The sequence below is a fragment of the Hippichthys cyanospilos genome, chromosome 5 (assembly GCF_059441005.1).
Source record: "Hippichthys cyanospilos isolate Australia breed blue-spotted pipefish chromosome 5, RoL_Hcya_1.0, whole genome shotgun sequence".
Taxonomy (NCBI): domain Eukaryota; kingdom Metazoa; phylum Chordata; class Actinopteri; order Syngnathiformes; family Syngnathidae; genus Hippichthys; species Hippichthys cyanospilos.
Window position 1 is genome coordinate 12,740,141 of NC_142373.1, and position 25,145 is coordinate 12,765,285.

General features: G+C 38.7%; 1 protein-coding gene across 4 annotated transcripts in view; it reads right to left on the minus strand.

Moving 5' to 3' along the window:
* The window catches only part of myo1b (myosin IB), a 48,496-nt gene that overhangs the window by 14,124 nt on the left and 9,227 nt on the right, over positions 1–25,145 (minus strand). For all 4 annotated transcript variants that reach the window (XM_088415046.1, XM_088415045.1, XM_088415044.1 and 1 more), the window contains exons 3-16: positions 24,919–25,034; positions 15,698–15,792; positions 13,596–13,700; positions 12,222–12,268; positions 10,893–10,956; positions 8,318–8,416; positions 7,465–7,568; positions 7,060–7,207; positions 5,405–5,523; positions 4,980–5,066; positions 3,992–4,057; positions 1,281–1,385; positions 365–427; positions 87–287 (exon numbers count right to left, since the gene is read on the minus strand). In XM_088415046.1, the coding sequence (XP_088271172.1) occupies positions 87–287; positions 365–427; positions 1,281–1,385; positions 3,992–4,057; positions 4,980–5,066; positions 5,405–5,523; positions 7,060–7,207; positions 7,465–7,568; positions 8,318–8,416; positions 10,893–10,956; positions 12,222–12,268; positions 13,596–13,700; positions 15,698–15,792; positions 24,919–25,034 (1,419 nt within the window). The remainder of the gene's footprint in view (positions 1–86; positions 288–364; positions 428–1,280; positions 1,386–3,991; positions 4,058–4,979; positions 5,067–5,404; positions 5,524–7,059; positions 7,208–7,464; positions 7,569–8,317; positions 8,417–10,892; positions 10,957–12,221; positions 12,269–13,595; positions 13,701–15,697; positions 15,793–24,918; positions 25,035–25,145) is intronic.

Genomic DNA, 25,145 nt, shown 5'->3' on the forward strand with positions numbered 1-25,145 from the left:
ACTTAGGCATCATACAAAACAGTATGCAAATTTCAAGCATAACTAGACCTTTGATTACACCTAAAAACCTTCAATTGAGCGGATACCTTGCCGGCGTAGTGCTGGATACGGAAACAACTGTGAGGCAAGCTGTGGTCATTGAGGAACTTTGAATTCTTGCTAAGGCGACTCTCAAAGTGTTGGTGCTCAGCGCAGACTGTGTTCAGCTTGTCCAGGAAGGTCTCGTCCGTCACCGTGCCCGGGCGCAGGCACTCCTCGTCCAGCATGGCCATGATGCCGTTTTGGTTCTGGTGAAGGGCATTCGACACCGTTAAACCTTGTACTCAAAAGTTGTTATTGGTCCGTCGGTGGGAATTAGGCTTACGTTCTCAATGAGGTCACAGATAATGGCATTGTTGAAATATTCTATGTTGGTCCATTCGATGCCCTGCAACAAAAGCAAATTAAGGTCAAACGTACAATGGCTTGACGATAAAAAACAAACGAGGTGTTTGATTACTGTCACAAAAGAATTTCGTTGCACTCTCTTTCCATTTCATTTGTAAACAAATAAGGTCTGCATGGGGGGGGTGTTGCGCAACAAAAACTTGACCAAAATAAAATCCTGCTTCGTGGACCTCTAAATCAAAGCAGCTAAAGGGCTGGGAACACAGCTTCAGTTGATGTAAGCAATGTGACAGATATTTGGAGGGGGTTGGGTGCAAAGAAGGTGTGGCTTATATTTGATGGACCACGAGCGCCGTTTCTGATTGGTGCGGCTAGCCTTGTGGTATTTTCCCATGCTGTACGCTGGAAAGGGGCCAAAATATCAGTCGCGGTGTTTGTAGGGAAGGAGTTTAGGGGTCACCACTCATACACGCTGAGCTTTGAAAACAAGCAGATCTTGACAGGCCGCAGCAGGGATGCTTTACATTTGCTGGATTAAGGCATCACTTGCATTTCTCACTCTCCATTGAGGGAGACTGAGGAGGGCTAGCTAACGAATAGTTAGCTAAGCAGAGACACTTTAAATGAAACTAATGCTAACCAATTAAAACCAATGAAAACCAGTAAACATTTCTAAAATGCCCACCTCTATAAAAAAACAAAACAAAAACGGAGATGCTGAAGGGTGTTTTGAATGTTACCAGAATCTCTTGGAAAATAATCTAATTGAGAATTTAGAGTTTCCTGAAGTTTTAAAGCGATTATGGGCCATCAGATAAATAAAAAAAAGGCTTATACGAATATTCCCTGATAATGGGAGTACCCTTAAATTGCGATTCAATATGGAAACTTGCCTCTCTGATGTACTCCTCTTGTTCCTCCCGCAGCGTTAGCTCAATGAAGATCTGCTGCAGCTTCTCATTGCAATAGTTGATAATGAACTGCTCAAAGCTGTTGTCCTGTAGGAGCAGCGACACAAAAGGCATATTACTCATTGATGTCCCACCATGTGTTGGCTATCATTTTTAAGAAAAGTGTGTATTTGAAGTTGGGTTACAAAAAAAAAGTACATTATTTCTCTAAATGTTAGCAGATTGTAAATTCGTTAATGAATACACACATCTAGTCAATGTGAACAGTGAAATACAACTACTATTGAACGTCCTAGGCAGCGTAGGCAGATGGACCCTTACGATAAATCCATATCCTGTAATTAAGCGCTCCTATATGCTTGTTAAACATTTACAGGCAATTATAACCGCGGTCAATTATGACCCATTGTGGGGAGCGTCATACTTCCTGGCAGATGGCCTAATTGCGCCGCGCGTTGGGTTAGACATCAGTCGCTACGGCAATAAGCTGGTTAGAAGCCTGTTTCGTCTAACAGCTCGTCCGGTGAAGGGCACGGCAAGGTTTCACAATGACGAGGAAATGGGAACACAAAGCACAAAAAAAAAAAAAAAAAAAAAAAGCTAATCTGCTTCTCATTTAAAGACCCATTTTCCTTTAGCGGGAAACCGCAGTCACCTTCACCGCTTAAAAATTCACTCGCACTTTCAATAGCAAAGCAAGGCAAGTGGCAAGAGGCACAAGAGGCTGGAATTGGACCAAAAAAAAAAAAAAAACAACTCATATTTTAAGCAAACTAGTGATATATAACACAAGTAAGCCCATTGAAGCTGAAAGGTTAGGGGGCAAAGACTGAAAGTTTTCGGGTGACCTCTAGGAGTTTTCTAGTTCATTACAAATGGATAGTAGGTGTACAGCAGTTTAATCCCGAATGCAATTTTCAATGTGTCCTATGCAATTTGAATCACAAGCCCTCGTACATGAGAAAATGTGCCATAACTTTCACACGTATGCTTAATTTGTTGTAGTGATCTATACCCTATACAAATCGTTCTCAAATGATCTTTTCTAATAGAAAATTAACTGAAACGAAGCAACTTACTACAGTTTTCTTTTGGGTCGTGTGTCAATTTGTGACATCCTGTTCAATTTTTGCAAACCTCCTTGCAAAACCACATCATTACATTTCATGATTTAAGTATAAAAATGTTATATTTAGATTCATTTGTAACAATAACAGCAGTGTCACTTGTATACAACTGCTGTAAATAGTTGGGAGTCTATAAAGGTCAAATGTATTGGCCTTTTGTCCGATGTTTTAAGGGCCATAATAGGTCCCTTCGAACCTGGTTTTTAATCAAATTACGAACCCCCAGAAGTGATATGTACATATTAAAAAGCATTAACAAGGAAAACGCAAATCAACAGCCAATGAAATCTTTGCTCCCTGACCTTTAACGGGTTTAACATGCGTTTCATAAAACACATTCAGCTGAAAATAAAATTCTCCTCGATGATTCGGATAACATAACCCGTTGAGAGATAAGAAATCACTTGTGTTTGGAAAAAACAACAGCCAATAAAACCACAAAACACACTCTGCTGGCAATGAAAAGAAAAACTAGTTGGATAATGTCTTGTCAAATATATTGGTATTTTTTGGGTGCCAACAGAGTGGCTGTCAGATATCTGTTGATGCAAAAGGTGCTTTTGCATCTGTCCAGCCGCGTGGCTGCGCTGCACACCGGGGGAGCCCCCTGAATTGTCTGAGCGAGCGGCAGAATCAGAGCATGCGTGGAGCACAGCAAACAGCAGGCTGGTGTTACTTACTGCTTTCTGAAGACCATGACACCACACAACAGGCAAGAGGAGAGCAAGGGCTTGAGAGTGAGTGAGGGCAACGAGCGACGGCACGACAAACACATCGACATCATGAACGGGGGATTTTTTTGGAGGGAGGGAGTCGTGCAACAAAGAATATCGGTTCCAGCATGTATTCATACAGTGAAGACCGCGCACACACTTGGAATCGCTAAATAAACGTTTGAAAACAGTGAAGTCAAATGTATTGTACTTCAAAGTTGAATACAACAGAACTTTAACCGTATTAGAAACTGGCAATTACAGACATTATCATTGGCACGTGATTCTAGCTTTAGGTTAGCTTTTTGTCTTTCGCTTCTTATGGCACTTGAAACATATAGAGGTAGAAAAATTAAAACTCTTGTTAATGCACAAGTCCAATCACAGTAAAATGTCCATTTGTTACCCTGATATGTCATGTTACAGTAAATACTTGTATGAAAAACCGGGACAAAAACGGCAATAAGCGAGTGTGTGACAACACCTTATGCAGACACCGCTTGTAAATTTCAAATGTCATGCGTCAATTTCATTTGTACACATGTACACGACAAAATGCGTATTGATCGCCATGGTCGAGGCCAGTTTGTTTTAGCGCACCGTGCAGACCTTCGTGTTAAAATCAACGTGTGGCAAAAGAGGATTTGACTCCCGGGAGCAGTAAAGCTGAACTAATCCAATATGAATATGCTTTTATCAGCCCACAGTTGTGGTGATAAGCTCCTCTCAGGTAAGTCACCACTCACACAGCCGGGGGCAAAATCCTTTTAAAGCTGATAAAATTGATGCGTCGTCACATTTTGTCCTCATGAGACACAGACGGATGGAAAAAGAGAGGTTTCAGTTTACCTACCTCGAATATCTCGAAGCCATAGATGTCCAGCACGCCCATGACCTTGTGGCGGGTTTTTGTTTGTGCCTGCAGGCAGACCGTTTTGACAATATTAGGATTTTAGAGGGCAAGCGGTGTGGTACCGTCCTTATGCAACATTGAATATATCTTTGCTGGCGGGCAGAATCTTTACATGTCCAAAAATCGATACTTTGCCGGGTGCAAACAAAACAAAACATTTTGCTTGAGGTACCAAACACTTTCATATCTTATCTCGTTATCGTATAGCAACGTGCGTCAATATCAACAACACAAAATACTATTCGATCATACAAACCATCATGTGAAAGCTACATTTAGTAGGTAAGTATTGTGAGATTTTAAATGTCCTGACAGGACCAATTTATTTTTCTTTCCAAATTAAGAACAAATTAATTGTAATATGAAAACGTTTTGCTACATTGTGTTTTAGAGGCTCCAGACTTTTAATCTTGAGGTAAGAATACCACATGGTTTCCGCAGTAAGCTAAGAGGCGGAATTTTTGGAACAGCAAATATCATTTTGGGGTACAGGTATTCCTAGGCGCACATGGAAGCACTTTAGAGGGTATGTGAGATTTTAACAAGGTTTGTGCAGTTAACAAATCTAATTTAATGCTTTTTAATGTCCTGACAGGGCAAGATTTCTTTTTTTCCAAATCAAGAGCAAATTAACTGGAATATGGAACATGTTTTTGCTAACTGTTATTGTGACTCATTTTCAAAATATTTTAGCCTTTTTTTTTTTTTAAAGTAAGCAAAACACACAAACACCGTTTCATGCTACACAAAAATGTTTTGCTTTAAATTTCATACAGATGCAAGTAGTCATTATTATGAATGTAAAAAAATGAATTAAAAAACGGGGGTTTTTAATATTTGGGCATAAGCCAGATCTAAACATCACATTCTTTTATATAAATCAAATACATAAATACATATAAACATATAAATGTAAACAAATTCTTACTTTTATGCTTTCATTGATCCTAGTAACAAGCCAGCTAAACAGACGACTGTAGAGATTTTTGGCGAGGGCATCTCGGGCATAATAAGCCTGCAAAAAAAAAAAAAAAAACCCAAAAAACACAAAATCAAATCAAATAATTTAAATACATTTGCATCAGTGTTAGAAACCTGGCACATTTTCTTTCGCCCCAGCAATATAATGCATATTGGGTGCACAAGAGACTTCAATGAACCCGCTAACCCGAGAATATGACCCACAAATGGATTTCCAAGAGGAAAACTCCACATGTATAATTAAAAGCTTTCCATGTAGCATTGACGCGGATGCGAGGCGGCAGCTCGTGAAAGACGGAAGGGCGAGCGAGCAAGCGAGCGAGCGAGGGCCAGTCCCACAAATGCGGCGCACGTCTTGCAAGTCAATGTTACCTGGGCCACGTTCAAGGTAGTGGACACCTTCTCCAATTTGGCCTCAACCGTGCGGTAGCTGAACGCCCTTTCCAGCACCGTCTGCTCGATCCCCAGCAGTTCACACATCTCTTTTAAATCTGCACATCACACATAGGAAAAAAAAAATGGAGCACATGGTCAAAAGCGCAAAAACAGCCACTGCATGCATTAGGAGGAAAACAGTGACTTGAAAGTCTAGGCTTCTCTTTTTTTTTTTTCTGTTTGCTGCTGGCCAAATAGCTGGTTTGCTAAAGAATGTCAGCTTGTTTATCAGCCGCTGATTCCAAAGTCTGATAGGTTTGTGCTCAGACATTTTTGCAGATATAGATCATTTGTATTTTCCATTGACAGAACCCCCCCTTGTTGGTCACTGTGATGCTTCCATGTTATTTGAACTTGCGCAAAATACTCGAGAAAATAAATGTACTCAGTTTAGGGAGTAAACAGTTTAGGAAGCCTAGTATGAGGGAGCCATCAATGTGGAGTAAAGATTTCTGACTGGCAAACGTGTTCAAAGTAGTTGGCAAATATGTTGCAGTTGACTTGTAGGCAGCATTTTTACTTTAATACTATGGGTTAGTGGTTTTTTTTTTTTTTTTACATGCACAGAAAAAAAAAGTTCTTATTTTTGTATTTGGCCCACATTCTTATTTGTGACTGGCAAACATTCAAATATACTTCCAAATATGTTCAAATTTACTTGTAGAATAAATGAAGCACCATTTCATCAATATGCCAAGGGATGTGTTCTTTTTTTTAATACACATGCAGCAAAAAAAATATCATTTCACTACTTCTCCTTTTTGACTCAAAGACTTTTGATATGTTCCATTTTAGTTTTTCTGGTAATGTCACGGGATAACTTTTTGGGAAAAAAAGCTATTGTTTAAGCATTTGGCCCACATTCTCATTTTCAACCGCAAGCACGTTTGAATGAGTTTGCCAAATACACTCGAATTTACTTGTCGGCTAAATGCTAAAACACAGCATTTTCCCTGTAATGCCACCGGATGATTTTTTTATTTTTTCATATTTTAGCCCCCTATTTTCCTTTGACTATTTTTTTCATGGAAAAACAATAGGCCAGCATCCACAAAATGCTTCAGATTCCAATTAATTTGCTCTTAATTTGAAAGTAAAAACTGTTCTTTGGGCCCTATTTTTTTTTTTTTTTTATGTTTCATTAAAAAGAAGTAAATTGGATTTGCTGAAATCTGACATAGGCCTGGATGTGCCTTCTTGTACCCCCATTTGAGAATCACAGATATATTATGTACGCATTTCCAAGATCTAGTCTATATTGCGTCTATATGAATGAATGTATTCATGTTTTCCTCTGAATTGCCACGTGGTATTATTGCAACGACCCATCTTGATTTATTCATGAAAAAACTTTTTTTATGACCAGAAATGATAAATGGATTCTCTTTTGCCAGTGGAAGAAATACAAGAAAGCAATATTACAAAACGCACAGCAAATGCATACCGTAATGTATTGAGTGACCAGAAATAATTGGACCTGATGCTGAGTCAATAGGGGGGCAGCGGCTTAACAGCAAGCCATGGGGTTGTGTGTGCAAATAATTGCGAATGCTCAAAACAACAGCAATAACAATCTCTCCATGAGCCCGTACCGTTTTTATCTTTGACGCGGCTTTCATCTGTGCCGTTGCATCGGGATTCCGGCTTGAACTCGATGTTGCCCAGTTTCAGGACGGCCGCCACCAGCTCTAGCACAGACTGCACCTCGTCATCCATGAAGCCCACAATCTGCATTGCGTTCTGGGAAAGGCATATCAAATTAGAGATTATTATGAGGGTTTTAACCGCTCATTACATACAAATTACATTACAAATGTTTGCACTCCAGGAAGCCCCATTTGGATTGTAACACAAAATAGTGTGTTTTGAAAAAAAGTGCTCCAGTTGTCTGTCCATTTTTCACATTATCTTCAACATCACTTCTAGGTTGTTCACACCCTGGAAAATTTGTGTTTTGCCATTGACCCGTACCCAAGTATTTTTTTCTTTATACTCACTTTGACGGTTCGAAAGCTCGTGGCATCATCCAACCCGTTGACCACGGCGGAATCAAGACTTAAGTAGTTGTACTTGCTGAAGTCCCGGTCCAGCTTCAATTTCTCTGTTACACACAAATAAGGGATGTCATTGACAGTTGACATTGATTACATATTTACTATAGAGGAAATGTTGGGAGTCAGTGACTTGCAAAACTAGTATTATGTCATATATGGTTTATTCCGTAGTAAAAATAGCTAACTGAATATCCTCAGGCCTTCTCTGAGATGAGTGTGTGCGCTGTGGAGTCAATGCTATTATGCTATTATTCTCCGCAGGACATAAAAACAATGCCCTGTGTCCACGCAAAAGCAAACACAAGGAACAGGTTTCACAGCCTCCCTTTGTTCTCGTTGCTGTTTGTTAAGCAGGAAGACGGTGCCATTAATGCGTCGGTTGAGTGTTTGTCCAGCTGCGCTATGGTTGTGAATGCTCACGCCACATCTTGGACAGTCTTAGTTTTCTTTTTATGTCCACAAAAAAGGAAGAAAAAAATCAAACTGTAGTAACGAGGACACGCAATATTGCTGTTGGGCATGCAAATAGAACTAATGAAAAAAAAAATGAAGTTAAAATTATAGGCTTGAGTTTATCCCGAAAATAACATCTGGCTACATATGCAGTCATTTAAATTGTATTAAAGAGTCCCAAAATTCAATCCCTGGAACTTTTTTCTAGTTCGTATGAATGAGAATGGAAAAAAAAAAGTCCTCTGTTTTGTTTTCCAGATTAAAAATATATTACCCACAAAAAATAAACAACACATGACTCCAAGCACAGTCCAATTTAATGTGCTGTGTGCTTAGAACCTACTGAGTGTGTCATCAGAGGCTCCGGACAAGAGCTGATAAAAGATGTGGAAGTTCCTCTCTCCGCGAGGCTGTTTCACCACACGGGACTTCTCCAGCAGATCTATAAAAAAAAAAAAAATGGTGGAAAAACAAAAGCAAAGAACGCTGGTTAGAATAAAGTTTACAATAATTCTCAGCTATCTTCAGTTAAAAGTGGTTCTTCAATGAGGGTACTTGAACGCACTTTACGGATATGTTAGATACAAAAAGGCTTTCTTCAATATGTGACAGGAACACATTTCTTTTCAAATGAAGAGAAAATGTATTGGAACATGAAGCAATTGACTACTAAATCAATTTCCAGAAAAAAAACAAGTTGAGAACCACTGTACACAAACATTTAATACATTGGCTGTCCAGCCTTAAGATCAGGATCTACTGTCCAATGCCATCCAAAAGTATTGGTACACTGAGACCACTTTATTTTGCTGCACTCTAAAACAATTTCGCTTGACATGAAAATGAATGAGAACGATTTCTAACTCTTCGGAAAGACATACTGTAAAGCTTCTCAATTACAAACCACACAATTAAGTTGTTATGACGACCAAGGCAATATTTGTCATCATTTTCCTGTTGATGTGCTGACTTTTCAGTATACGTGTAAGAAAGAGCATAAAGATGTCAGGCGGTAGCATTCTAAGCACAGTTGCCACTTACGTGTGAAGAGTACATGATTAAAAGGGAAACGGGCATCTGCTCACCGCATTAGAGTGCACATGATTTAATTAAAGACTATCTGCAGGGATGGGCAGCTGCCCTGCAGGATGACAGCATTCCCTTTCTCTGCTTAGACATGATCCAAACGTATATAATCTTGGAACTCATTTTTAGCCATATTAGGGACTTGCATGCAAAAAAAGAGAAAAAAAATCATGATTTTAACAGAATGCAAACTAAGATTTATTTAAAAGTTTGATTTACTTAACCTTGTTTTTAATGACTCACTGTTTGAGTGTATTCAATTTATTGCCCAGTTTTAGCTCAGACTATTTAACCATTTAGGCGCAAGAGCTTTTTCTATAATTCAGTTTTCATACCACGATGTCAAAAGGAAGAAGTCAACAAATGGCTAGCGCCACATATGGCCAGAGTTGACAACTCGTAAATGGCAAAAAATATCCCTTATTTATACCGGCACGCATTTTCGAGTCTACGCGGCCTCATGCAATCGAGAGTAGCTAAAGTGACTCATTCAGTAGGCGGGCACCGGGATGACAGCTGCCCGAGCGGAGAGCCATCCACTGACCTGGAGAAGGGGCTGATTGCGCATCTGCGACACCCACGGCCTGTGAATCACTGCGCTTAGGCACCTCAATAACAGAAGTAGTGAGGGGCTGACAGGAGCGAGACACCACTGTGAACCACTCCGCATTTTCCAAAGCTCCAGAGCTCTAACATTCTTCCACTGCATCCATATTAACCATATTCACTAGGGCTAGGCAATAAATATAATTAATTTGATTAATTTGCCACACAAAACTGAAAATTTGCTAAATCGGGAAAGAGAGATGACCTGATTTTCAAAATAAAGACTTCAAAAAATATATAAATGCATGTTTGGGATCAAACAATTGGACTCTTAAAAATGTAAAATGACATCTCCAGGAGTTAATTTGATTATTATTTTTTAAGCGCAATTAACATTTTCCCACTTACTTTCCGCTAAAAATGACTTCTCATGTGTTGAAGGCACAAGTCACAACCAATCAGTCATGATACATCTTATGGATGTCACATGACCAACAGGTGAGCAGCGACTGTTGGTTGCCCCAGCCTTGAGCATGTGATGTCATTTTTACAGCTGTCAAATTGTACAAATTAGACAAAATATTACCTTTTAATGCCAAAAATGGCAAACTAAATGGACATTGCCTTTTAGAACGAAAGCAGTATTTCTTATTTTTGTCTGAATGTTTTCCACAGAAATTTCATTATAAAAAAACAAAACAAAAAAACTTTAAATACATGTTTGTAGGTTTTATTCCTTCCATTAAAAACTCCAGAAAGATTGAAGATAATCAAGATTTTATTTTTTGGCTATGCTGCCCAGCCCTAACTCTGACTATTGTGAAGACACAAAATTAGAAGGACATGACACATTTGTCAATAAGAAAACTCACATCGACCTGTCAGGCCAAAAGGTCATCCTGCACAGTCTGACAAAGTCACATTGTAACGGCGCGTCCTCACACTCAGTCTCTTGTGCCAACAAACAGAGAGTGACTTGTAGCTCCAACGTAAGCTACTCTCGCTATTTTCTGTGACCTCTGGCGGGGAATCCGCCGCAGACAAAACAATGTGAACATAGGCGAGATAAAAGCATAACAGAGGCAAGAACTGAATAGAGGAGAAGGAGGCGTGGTCTGTTCAGTCTGGCTATAAGACTGGCTTCATCTGTCTGGACAGTTTCAAGAGGGAACTCACAGCACTTACAGTGAACTACTCATCTGATCTTCAGCCTTCATCTGCACAAGACCTTTGTTATTATTATTGTTGTTATTATTTCGTAATACTTCAGAATGAGGTTTACTTACAGTTGCTGATGACTCCGCCAAGAGGATCTCCTTTGAAATCAAACTCAATGTCCATGTACTTTCCCTGTAGGTCACAAGTGAGAAGTTACAAAGCAGCCGAACCGGAACAAAACAGGAAGAGTCAAAAAGACATATTATTATTATTAATTATTTAAAAGTCCAGACATTCAGTCACAAGTGCTTATTTGTTTTTATCATTTTCTTCAGTCAATTGCTCGGCCATGAATAGGAATAAAAATGCTATTCCAGGTTCCCTTTGTCCCTCAATTTAAAACACTGACAGGCTTGTGACACATTGATGGCTGTCAAAGCTCAGCAGGTGAGTTCAAGTCGAACAACTTATATATCGGTAAAACATAAAAAGAGGCTTTGCTGATGATCCACATGTGCCCAATGACCTGCTGTCCAATGGGATGCCATCACAACCTTGTCCGAAGGTTTATGCCAAGGTTACCTAAATATAAACAGATCAGGGCCATAATCCTTTATAATACTCCTGGCCTGGGTACAACTCAGTCCAAGTCGACGCACTGGCATCATTTCATAGGTACTATGAGGATTAGCTCTTTCATATTTCATGATGACTGTAAAAAAAAAAAAAAAGGAGCAAAACGGCTATTTCTTCTGAATACTTGATAAAGGGTGTTTTAAATACTTGAGGAGGAATGTAAGTGCAAGTGTTGCCGTTCAAGTGATTAATGCGCCAAAGCAGTGAGGTTTAATTTGGTAGGCTTGCCTATAAAGAGGGAAAAACAAACAGGCTACATTCTACAGATCTCAATGAAGTGTGAGACCTTTTTAAATTGCCCAATATTTTATAGGAAAGCGCATAGCAAAATCTCATTAAATAGTTGTCTTTTAATTAAGAAAAGCCGTGGTATAACTCGGATGCCTTTTTTTGAATGCAATGCTTGTAACCACGGTGACCGTTTGCTGCGGACAAAACAATGTCGCGTACATTTTTTTTTTTTTTTTGCTGTGAAAGGCACTGTTGAAATGTGTACGTAGTGCACTACTAATTTTTATATATATATATATATATATATATATATATATATATATATATATATATAGATATATATATATAAGAGAGAGAGAGAGAGAGAGACCCGAGATTAGATTAAATATAAAGTATATGTCTTTGGGATTGAATGAGTTAGGAGTAAATTAATTGTAACATGAAGTAACTTCTTGTGAAATTGTGTTACATTGATTCCTTTGGCAAATTGTGTATGCTATAACTTTTCAATTCAATACATGCGTTATGGAATATAATCCATAGATGTAAATTGGTTATTGAGAAAATGCATTACTTGTAAGAACACTTACAAATCTGGAAGAGTTGTCATTCCTCACAGTCTTGGCATTTCCGAAGGCTGAAAAAAATGGGAAAAGAATAGTGGCGCATCAGTGTGGATAATCAAACAAAAATACTGCCTGTCAAAACAGATGTAAACAGAAAGAGGCGCACAAAATGTAGACTATATTATGAATATTCAAGTATCATACTTAAAAGAGAGCCTTGGATTTGCTATATGTCATTCAGTTAAGGAATATACTGTACGTGTGATGGACATTTGTACAGATGGGGCCCCATAATTCTGTTTGGATTGAGCGCAGCACTTGGGTTTTCCAGGCTTTGATAAAAATTAACCTTTTTGTCACGCCATTCAAGTCTAAATAGCACAATAAATCAGTTGAGTGAAAACGGAAAAACAATTTGACTTGATGTTTTCTTTGTTCAAACCCCAATAATGTGGCATAATTTGCAGAACTTACCCTTTTATAAAGCTAGTTTCGAAACCAAAACATTCGGCGATTCAGCTGATAATCAATTACTCCGTTCATTTTGAAAGCACGAGCATGGCTAATCACTGCTCAGCTGATGTCACATGACCAAACCCATAAATGTGGCAAGCAACGATTGGTTGTCACTATGTCATTTTCAGTTGCCAGCAAGTGACTAAATGGAGTTTGTGTTTCTCAAATCATATCTTACAAATGCAATTATTCATCAGAATGTCATTTGAAGACTCGTGGAGGGGCACATAGAGAATATTGTAAAAACATGATTTTGGATCAACTTTAAACAAGACGGCAAAATGCCACTTAAAAAGTGAGCACGAATGAATGTTACAGACACTAACAGAGTAAAAAGTCAAATCATTTCAATATTTAAAAAAAAAAAATAAACGGCACAAAGCACACAGATGCATTGTGTGAAACCGGATACACCCGCCCCTTCCCACCCAAGCATTAAACAGGAGCTAAACTCTTGCAGATGTTCAGCGACAAAAAACACGGGCACACGGCCTCATCCTTCTCGGGCATTTCCTGTCTACTGCCCCCCACGGAAAACACACCTTCCGGCTTGACTTGTAGGAATGAGCCTCATTTTTTTTTAATATAGGGTACATCTGCACAATTCAAGATCATTTTACATGTCTGTAAAGTATGTATGATGCCTTCGTATTTTTATGCGTGTGAAGCGGATTTGACAGTTAAGTTCACCTTGGTTCGGGAGAAGTTAGTTTTTGAAGAACACCTGATAAATATCAAAGCGATTATCAGCTAGGCCAATATTTGGTATTTTTGACAAATACAGGCTTTGGCCTTTTCATTGAAATAAATGTCAATTTATGCTAACACACTTGACTGGGGACAGACTGTTAACGAAAGAGCTTGTAGGTGGACTTAACTCACCTTCCAGCACAGGATTGGACTGCAGTAGCTGTTCCTTGACCTTATTCACCTCTTGGCCCTTCCCACACACCGCTGCCACATATGACATCACCAGCTTACTGGCCTCTGGAGAAACAACATACACAGATAAATATCAAGTCTACTCTGTCGCCAGACGTGACTTATCCTCCAATCTCACCCTCTCCCTGGAAAAAAACAACAACAACAAAAAAACCTTTACATCATCGCCTCTGGCACCCATCAGGGACGGGTGTGGATCAATCAGACAGAACGTAGAAGAAAAGGAGCAAGGCCCCAATCCAAAAAACATGCAACTTTCTACTTATGGGACCATTATTGCATCATGCATCATTAAAACTGGCTGCAATGAGAGACTACATGTTTAAAAAGCAATTGGACCGATAGAGCTTATGTCTTATGAGTTATTACTGTTATCAATCAAAATAAAACCCCGCTTTTCCTTTGCAAAACCTTATTGTTCTGCAGATTCTTTGACTAAACCAGCTACTAAAATCATTGAAACAGAAAGAAAATGGAATTTTAAATTTAACGTATCTTATTTATTTTTTTAATTATTTTATATTTTTTATTATTTTTTTTTAATAACGGTACTTCTGCGATACACGAGGGGAACACTTTTTTTAATTCATTACCTTCATTAAAAATGTAATTATTTGGGATTTTAGGAATATAAATTCAAGATTTTATTTCGGGCCATATAGCCCCACCCTCATTTTCTCCAAACTAGGGGACTAGCTTGCAAGAGCTGGCATGGAGATGATCCCTACTGCCCAGCGAGTAGACGGTGACCCAGAAGTGACGATGCGAGATTCGTGCCAGGAAGGAGCTTGACATCCGTCCATGGGACAGATCGCTAATGAGCCTGGCAGGTCATCAAACAACCAGCCAGCGTAGGGGAGGATTGTGGGCAAACATGCGACAGCCACACAGAGCAATGAGGGTGTGGATGATGATGATGCTAACCTTCATCATCACCTGCTTTCAAATGAATGTCGACGGTACACACACAGCAACTTCAACTTTCCCAGGCATTGCTCTCAAGCAATACATTTCTTTTACATGTTGTAATTGTCCAATAATATTTACATGCTTCAGAAGCATGAGAAAGCCCCCGAGCAAGACATCAAGCGTCGATGACCCATATTTATGGGGCAGGCCCGTTTTTCATGGCCTTGTTCCACTACAAAGCTTCGGGGGCGATGAGATTACTCAAATCCACATTTATCGCTTACATTTAGCTGGCTAGCTTGGGAGGGGACTTTTTTTTTCGTCTTCTAAATATAAGCCAACACATCCTGCAACAAACTCTCCTTATACCTTCCCTGAATGTATAAGGGCAATATGGCTGTTTTACCATCCTTAAGTTGTTTCTTTTAATTATTATTTAGTACATATTGTCTTCTAGTCCAGTGGTTCTCAATGATGTTCCCCCCTGTAAAATATTACTTTTAATCAAACAACCCATAACCAGCGGAAAAATCCATGTTTAAAAAATATATATATTATTCATCATTATATTTAGATTATTTGTATATTGTTCATCAAGTTTATCTTCTGGTTTATTTCTGTCTCATCTGCTGGGAAACTGCATAATGCATTCATAAAACTTAATTTTGTACAAAGTTGTACAAAAAATATTAACAATTCAGCAACAAGTTGCTTCATGTTGCAATTAATTTGCTCTTATATCAATAAAACGTACTGTTAAAAGGCATTCAATTGGAGTCATCACTGTTTAAAATATCTACATGTTTTAGATAGAACTTAGAAGTTAAAACTTTATTTTGTCTGCCTTTTTGATTTAACATGACCTCTACAAAGTTAACAGAGGTGTTTTCATAATTCATGTACCAACATGTATGCGTTAAAAAAAAAAAAAAAAAAAAAACACACGCACACAATCACTTTGCCTTGCGATGTAGATTTGATCTAAATGCGACAGTGGCCTCCTGCATATCAACCGATATAGGCCACAGTTGGCTTCCGAAAAGGTTTTGAGTCGACTTTTTAAGTCGGGATGAGTTTGACACACCTGCAGAGAACATAAAAACTATAGAAGTTTCAATTTGTTTTTTTCTTACCTGTTTTCCCTGCCCCGCTCTCCCCCGTAATGAGAATACACTGGTCCTTGTCTTGGTCTCTGAGTGACCTATAGGCCTCGTCCGCCAAAGCATAACTGGAAGATAAAACGTACATAAAACTCTTTAGTCAAAACTGACGACATGAAATAAACTATTCTATTCGTCAGCTAGAATGATCATGAAAGTATTCTTTTTACAACATTGAGTAAAATCATCAAATCGGAATTATTTGGCAAAGTGATGAGTGAAATCAGTTCAGAGAAATGTCAGGCTCAAAGACGTCGGACCTAATCAGTAGCATGTGAGAATATTGCAGAATGAGGTCGCATCTGTAAGACAGACGAGTGTGACTTGCCACTTTATTTAGCTTAACATCGTCCGGTCTCCATTTGAGATGCATCGCCGGCTAACCACACACATACACGCACAAACCTGGACACGGGAAAGGTTTCAACTCCCTCCCGACACAAGCAACGCGATCTGTTTTTACTTCACCACCTTTGACCGCACAAAATGTTGTGTATTTGCGTTACAACGCACCATTTCACAAATCAAGATGGACATTCCCCCCAGTAGGGCTCTACAGAGGCAAACCACATTTGTAAGCATTCAATAGGTAACAATTCAACTTCTCTCCAAAGATATGTGGTGAGACTAAATCTGTACAATGTGTGGAGAGTAACTCAATACATTAAGTGAATGGAAGTAGAATTTGGAAGAATTTGATCTGCCAATTTTCTGACCTTCGGGACAAAGGTCATCTGCATCTTGGTTAAACCAGCAACCACGGCATAGAGTTTGACCAGAAATTCAGAGCTCATCAACAAATGTTGTGGTGTATACAAAGCTCAAAATATCATTTTGGTTATTATTTTCACGTTGCCTGAAGGAGCATAGTTCTTTTCCACTATTTTTGAGCCTTGCTTATATTTCAGGCTACAAAGTTACAGCATGGATTTATGTGTAGTAAATAATGACACCACCGATACTTGTATGCAACTAAGTACACAAAAGTAGAAAATTCAATTGATTGGCAAAAAAATGGCCATTTTGCAGATAACTTTGTGGCCCATGTTTGAAGGGCCGTAATCGGCAGATTAATCGGTCGTGCCCTTATGGAAGTAAATTGTTTAGTTCAGGATTCTTTCATTTATAAATACAGTTACCCTACTAAGAACTTGCAAATTAAAAATAATGTACTGAGATTACCTCGTGACATTCAGGCTATAACTGTATTAGCAAAAATACCTCATCAGTTAGCACTTTTCTAAGACTTGCCACAGGACATTAGCCCACAACTGAAAAGGGCAGCACAGTGCGGCAGATGTCTTCTTTGTGAAAAGCCTTCTGTCGCCTGACTTGATCCTGACAATGAGCAAACCAAGATCATACAATTATTCTGCCCAAGGGGGGAACTGTGGGCCAAACGGAGTGAGGGTACCAGAGGGGAAAAAAAGGGGGTGGGAGGACCATTGTGAGGGACTTTTCCAAATGAGTCACAGCCAGCCAAGATTACATGCATACTTTTGTTGAGCTACCATTATAACTTGTCTACTACAAAAAAACTGAACTTATTGCTCCAGGCAAGTACGTCTTAAACAAAACAAAACAAAAGAAGAACGATATTCCTTCAGTAACAGTAATATGCTGTCAAACATTCAAACGTGGGCTTAAAAATTCCAAAGCACCATAGTCATCAAAAAGTAGCAGATAAGGCACCAAAATCCCACTCATCCATCTCCGAAAATGTGTGAAGCTACGAATGTGGGGGTTGAGACAGGGACCGGGCCCAAGACCATAAGTTGTACTTGGCACTTCCCCTTCACGTCAGCCCATGGGCTATAATTTGGATTTACACGTGGCAGCGGTGAACAAAAACCACAACGGCATGACATCAGCGCTAGAAAATAGTAAGGTCAGTTTTGCAAGTAAACTCCTGTAACTGGGATAACATGGGTCTGCTAAATCTCCTGCGTGGGCTAACTTCTGCATATTTTGTTCACATTAAGGCTAAAATATATTACTTTTCTGTAGGAGCGTGCGGAATTACAGCACGGGGGCCATTTACGGTCCACCATCCTTTTTCTGCAGCCCATGCCATATAATAAGAATTACATTTTAAATGGCCAACAAGTCTAGTGGAAAAAAAACAAGCATTAATACATTGGTTTAAATACCGTAAGCAAATACTGTTTTAAATATAAAGCATAGCAAATATGAACGTTAATGATGCTGAAGTTTTTAAAATCGGTCTCTCTCTAGAAATTGAGAATCAAACTATATACGAACAGCACATATAATTTAGAGTTAAATTCTCCCTTTAACATCCCCAAAATTAACAAGCACTGCACAGGACTTTGCTTCATTCAGCAGTTTCTATTTTGAGCGGGTATCAGGAGAGTCGCCTGTGATCTCCGAGTGATCAGGCTTCCCTGCGAGGCAGGAAATCCGCCTGGCTCAGCTGCTGCATCGGAGGAGGAAACGACTCCTTCCTAAAGACCAGGTGGATGAAGAGCTTGATCTAACCGACCCGAAAAGGCACACCCACGCATATCCATTAAGAGACCGTGGGCAAAGCAACCAGTGTGGGTGGCCGGGTCGTACACATTCAAAAAATAAAATAAAAAGATTTGGGGTTCTAACAGATGTGGGCCAGATGTGAATGGTTATGACATTGTGTTGTTGGAAAACAGGTGGAAAGTAGAACAGGCTTGCGGATAAAGACACAGATCTAGAATACTTCTACTTTTTTTTTTTTCTTCTTAAATGAAGTAAACTTATTGGCTCAAATCCTTACTTTATTCTACATGTGCGGTACTAATAATAATACGTATATTCTGGGCAATACATTAAAACTCCTGGTTATAACAGAGAACGCATTATTTTACACACACCCTAAAAAACTAGTTTAAAAATGACTACCGAGTATACTGAATGTGACCGAATGCCTGAGTCATGAGATTTCAGAGTAATAAATGGTGCGGCACATGGATGAAACCTAATGTCCTGGCTACGCGCTACACTTGGTGATGGGGGTGGGGGGCGGGGGGATAGCCACATGAGCAAAGCCACAGGCAGGGAAATGGAAATGGATGATCAAGACTTCATTTTATGATTCCAAGAGCAGCGGGCTTGTCAGATTGGGGAAATTCTAACATTGGGGCCGCTTGCAATATCTTGATGTTGCCGCTAAAGAAATGTCTTTGGCGGCTAGCGATGACACATTTAGATATAGTGAGGACTTTCACACAGTTGCTGCTTTTTTAAAGAACATCATACTCTGAGCGGATTTATAGTGGGTGAGTTGATGTTCGGAACTGAGATCAATGGTATTTTTTACCTAACGACTACAAAGTATAACAAGTTGTTACCTCATTCTGCCAGCTGTTTTCAGACCCTCTTTTATCCAAATTAAAAATAAAAACTCAAAATAAGTGGACGAGATTGAAAATGTGAAATCTGTGCAGACGTATACATGCATCTCATTGAATACATTCAAAATCCACTGGGCCTTTAATGTATAAAAAAGCAACAGACTGATAGTTCCGGATAGCTTTTTAGCTTGTGCATAACTTGCTTATATGACATAATTAAGTGAATTATTTTTAGTAGTAACTATTGTAAACATATATTGGAAGCCACCCATTTCGCATTCTGCCATTTTTTTCCAATCAATGTTTTTTTTTTTTAACCCTGGTACTTGTTTATACTTTTCCAGTTTATTTTCAGTGATATAACTTTAAAAATAATTTCCCCATCTTCCTCTACCTGAGTGTGCCTTTACCGAGTGGCTTTAGACTTCTTCCAGTGATGTAACGCAGTCGCACTTCATGATGCAACAGCAGGAAACAGTGGTACTATTTCACAAAGCAAGAAGTCCAGATACATTTGATCCAGATAACATTTCATTTTGCCAAACACCGACGCAAACCGAGAAAGCGACACAATGGCCGATAGTAAGGGCGGTTTTGTGGCGGCCTGGCTTTTCTGTCGCTCAATCTGGCCCCTTTGTGAGTTGGGCACAAAATAGCTGCATCTACACATGGCCAAATTTCCACAGGCTATTGAATCCTATTCACATTAAATCACTCCCAAATCCGTTTAACAGCTTGTTTGAGTTAATTTGACCAATCGCATGCTAGCCAAGCATGACTCTGCAAGGGCTGTTCTGACAGCAGCACAAAAGCGGCAGTGGTCCAGTCCATCTGTTTCTTTATCAGGCTGTGTACATCTTCACCTCAGTATTGCATGTCATTCTTAAAAAAAAAAAGTTGGGTAGAAAATTACCCAAATTGAGCCAAAACAATCCAGACAACTTATTAGGTAATTCATTTAGCTTCAAAAAGTTGGGTCATTATGAATATGAATAACAACTAAAACAACCCAATGTTGGGTTGTTTATTTCGAAAACTTTTACTTTAAGCTGTATGTACAAAACACCCCAAAAACTGTAGTGTTTAAAAAAAAAAATATATATATATAAATATATATTATATATATATATATATATATATATATATATATATATATATATATATATATATATATATATGCGCCAAGTTAAAGTAAGCCAAAAAGTTGAGATTCGGTTTTTGATATATTTCACACAATTAAAATGTTTTAAAGTAAATTTAACATTCAAATATTGTGCGGTTTTATTTTATAAATGCTATATAAATATTTTCATTGATACTCTTTTAACAGTATACACATATATTCATTCAATAAACAATTTATATAAAATAGGCATATTGCAGACTTGTTTTTTTTTTTTTTTTTTACATGTCACGTCTAAAACATGCATTTAAAAAATGCATGTTTGCATTTTAAAAAATTTGCATTTTAAAAAATGCAAAAAAATTTAAAAAATGTGATTTCAATCAAAAGATGGATAACATTCTTTGGCTGTTTTATCAGTGATAACTGCCAGTGGTTTTGCTCAAAAAACAATGGGGGAAAAAAAAAAATCAATGCCAATAAAAACCTGGGCAGTAATGTTTAATCAGAACTGCGGCAAGTAAATCAATTATTTACAAGAACAAACAAAAAAGAGCAATACTGTCCTATTAATGATTGGTTATCTCACGTTGACTATTGCAATGTGTTACCTGCAGTTGGAACAAATAGTTGCCGACTTGATCATATTACCCACCGCCAAGAACTAATCTCTTGCCCCGCTGACATCTGGATTTTGGCCTGTTTTACAGCTGCTTCTTTTTTTTTTTTTTTTTTCTATCTTCTCCCCACCTCCACTTGGTTCATTGCATTTTCTCTGTGAGTTACACAGAGCAGAAAGGAAGAACTCACTCTTTTCCAAATCATTCCTCTGCGAGCTTGCTGATCTCACCCTCACGCCAACACAATCAGCCCACCTGAGTCAAAATGCCATTTCACAGAGTGCCCACTTCAAGCTACCGACAAACACGTTTGACGTTTGCAGCTACAGCGGTTATATAAGCCTTCTGAAATGGAGATGACAACAGAGCCCGCGGTATGGAAATTAACAGCGCTGAATGTAGAAATTCAAAAATTTGTATATTTATGAGCATCTGTCCACCAACAACTGTACCATTTATCCTGTTCTGGGTCAAAGGGGAGATGCAGCCTATCTGGGCTGACAACAGGCGGGCCACACCCAGGACCGATCATCCGTCAATTACAGAGAAGTTGTGGTTGGAAACTCGTCCCCTATAATATACAGTCAAATGAATGTACAGTAGGAACTTATTTATCTTTCCTGCTGAATTTTAGCAGGGAAAGCTTGGTGGAAAGTCCAGGAGTAATGAGGAATAATGCAGAAACAAAGCCCATATATTTTTACAACCCTTAGCTATGACGAGCACTGAAAGGCAAACCAAGGTGCGGTGCCATTAATCAGTAAATGACTAAAGTTCACCCGACCCATAAATTCACTTTGCATGGAAGTACTTATGATTCAGAACAAAAGTGCATAATCAGCTTCACTGTATGTTTCTTTTGTAGCAAACTAGGACTTGGTTAGTCTTCAAATGCGTCTTCTGGTTTTGGCAAGATGCATACAGGGCTGCCAAAAGTCCTGTATGAAAATGACAGGTTAAAGTTTGACACCATTGTGTCAAACCCTTTGCGCTAGAACACATTTCAACATGCAGTTTGATAGCGCAAAAGGCATGAAAGCATATTCTTATATGTTCAGAAGTCAAATGTCATTCTTTAGTACAATGGGGATATGTGAGATTTTAGCAGGGTTTCTATCGGTATCAGCGAATCTTTTCATAGCTGTGACATACAGTGCAGCTTTATTTTCTAATCAAGAGCGAATTAATTGGAACAAGACCATTTTACAATTGTTTTAAAGTGACTCCTTTGCAAAACATATTGTGACTTATAACCTTGGCATTGTCTTACTGGCTGCATTTAGCAATTTAAATTTTTATACAATGACTTTTTAAATCATATTAGATTGTCTATAAAAGTGTTTCTCAAATGGGGGTGCCTATTTCTTGGGGTACGTGACGGAAGTACTTGAGGTTTTAACAGGGCTACTACTGCAATAAAAAAAAAAAAAACTGATTGAAAACCATTGCTTTACTAGGCTTTTGTCAAACATGAAATCTAAGGGTTTTTGTTTTTGTTTTTTCCCCACAGGTTTAAATGTATTTACACAGGGAGGAGGACTAATCTGGAAAAATGTCAAGTGACATAGCGGCATGCCTAACAGCTGAAAGTCCCAACATATACCCAAGCAAAGTCTTTGGCCCATTTCCCATTAGTCAAACATGATGCAATTGAGCACTGGGGATTTCCATACGTCATTGAACACCCCATCCCAGAGACTAAAGAGCCATATTTCTCAATGTGTCCACCCTTGGCAACAATAAATAATGATTGTGTGCAAAGGGTACTAATCATTTTATAATACGTTAGCTTCTTGTGTGGAAGAGGGACGCCTATGCCTATAAGGTCATTAATTTATAGGTGCCACATCTGGCAAATAGATCCCTGCTAAAGTAATGAGCACAAGAAAGGGCGGATCGACAAGTATTTTTTCTTGAGGAGACAAAGATTTGAAGAGTCTCGAAATTTTATACGAATTGGTTTTCAAACGGAATTTCGACTGATTGCAAAATAACTGTGATGGGAACAGTTACATGTGATATTTACTTTTAGAGGTCGGGTGCATTATTTGAAAGGGAAGCGAAAGGGTTCAGCAGTTATCTGTTGCTCGTTATTTCTTCGTTAAAAGAATCTCGGATTGTCACCAATGTGTCATTTGCACACAAGTGAAATGCTACTTTCCTGTTCGAAATGACAGTAAACCCAATTTTATAATCGAAATTCTTAAGACAGTTGAGAAACTTTTTAAGTAAGAAAGTCGATCCATCCATTTTCTAGAGTCAATATTTTCAAACAAGAACTTAGTCCAGTCAACTGCATATCTCAAGTTTTGAACATTACGTTGAGTAGATCAATGCAAAGCCACAAAGCTTAGCCCAGATGGTTTGCTTGGAGGATTAAGTTCAATTCATGTAGCATGCTGAAACAGTCTTCATTTAACTGGCGCTTTAGAGTAGATCTTCCACACAAGCCTGTCTTAATATACAAGGCATAATCTGCTTGAAAGACAATTGCACATTGACGCTCACTGTGTAGATTTACCATTTCAGTCCATACACAAAATGCCCTTTTGCAAGTGTAAAACTGCCTGAGTTCCACAAGACTGAGGGTGCACATCCATTCAAAAATCGGAATTTCTACAGCATGTGGCTGTAAAAAAAAAAAAAAAAAAAAAAAAAAAAAGTGGTGACCAAATAAAGCAGGCAATGACACACGAGACATTATTTGGACTACTCAGGGGTGTCCTGGAAAGGACAGCAGCATATTTGCATTTAATTTACTTGTACTACACCATACGCAAAGAAACAGGTTTTGTCAGTATGGTGCGCAAACAAGCATGGCGTGAGACTGGAATTAATGAAAAGGATCAAGACAGTGTTGGATTTAGAACATTTATATATATATTAAAAAAAAAGTTCCTATATTCTATACATTCATTTGAAAGGGAGTGCCATACTAGGAAACATGCATTTTTTTTTGCACAATTAAGTATTTGTTGTCTTTATCTCATGCTCAGGAAAAAAAAAAAAAAAGTTGCTTTTGTCTACAGAGCACGCGTCTATTCCGAGATACCGGCATTCCCCTTCTTCCAATCCATCTCTTGAGGACTACAGAGGAGAGACACGGCAGGCTAATTGACGAGTGTTGGCCTTTGTTTGGTCTTGGCAGCCTCGCAGAAACGCTGACGTAACGTTGCTACTGGACAGATGGTCGGCCAAAGAGCTGAATGGCCAGGGGAGCTCGTCTGACTCAAGACTACAAGAGCAAGTGCCCTTCTGATCCCCCTTTTAGCCCTCCCTATTGGTCACAGAGTGCACTTTGGTAATCTTTGCAGAGATGTGCAACGCTCTGGCTTTTGCCGACAGATACAGCTGAGCACCGCCATCCGCTTATCCTTTTTCAGGGTCAACAGATGAACTGGAGCCCAGTTGACTTGGGCCATGGACCGATTGCCAGTCAATCGCAGGCCACTTTATGTACAGTACTAAGGGTGAAACGAGTTCGAGTAACTCAAGAGTTCGAAAAAAATGCAAAAGCATTCCTTTCCTCTTTTTCCACTGTCTTTTTTAGTGTATACTGTTAGGACAAAGTCACGCCAATAGAAAATCACCCACAAAATGTGCTATTAGGGTTTCAGCCCCTGGGTGTTGGTCATACGGGTCCCTCATGTATACTTTGCAATCATTTAAATGTCATTTGCAAGCATTTAGGAATGAACACATAGTGCCATTTTGAAACGCTAACTGTTATAACAATCTATAGTAACTTTTAGCCTCCTCGCATTTTTTATAACGCTTTTTGTTAGATGTGTGTGATCAATGGCTCATATCAGGTCGCTTCGTTTTACAAACCAAATGTAGAGATTTGTCAAAATTCTCAAAGGGAAAATAGCCCAGTTTGAATGCGCAGTTTGAATGTAAATTAAAAAAAAGTCAACATTTTTCAGTAGGCTACTTTCAATAGCTACAGCACTATGTATCCTTACAGTAAACATGTGACAGACAAAATAACAAAAAACACTCATTTTATTATGTATCTGGGTATTGATCTTTACAACGATGACAAAAACTATATTCCAAAGAAAATTGGAAAGAAAGAAAATAAATAAGGAAATTAGCACTCACATGTGTGGGCTAAGTTCATAGAAGTTTCTGTTGCGATACTCTTCCACTTTTTCTGGGCTGTAGATAGGCAGCGACCTGTAGGGGTTCATGGAGATGACCACACTGCCAATGTAAGTCTGCAGAGGGAAAAAAAAAATAGTCAACAGCTAGTCAATTAACTTGCAATTTCTTGATTTTACTGGACTGACAGTAGACTGAGAGGGGGGAAAGCCCATTTGAACTCTGAT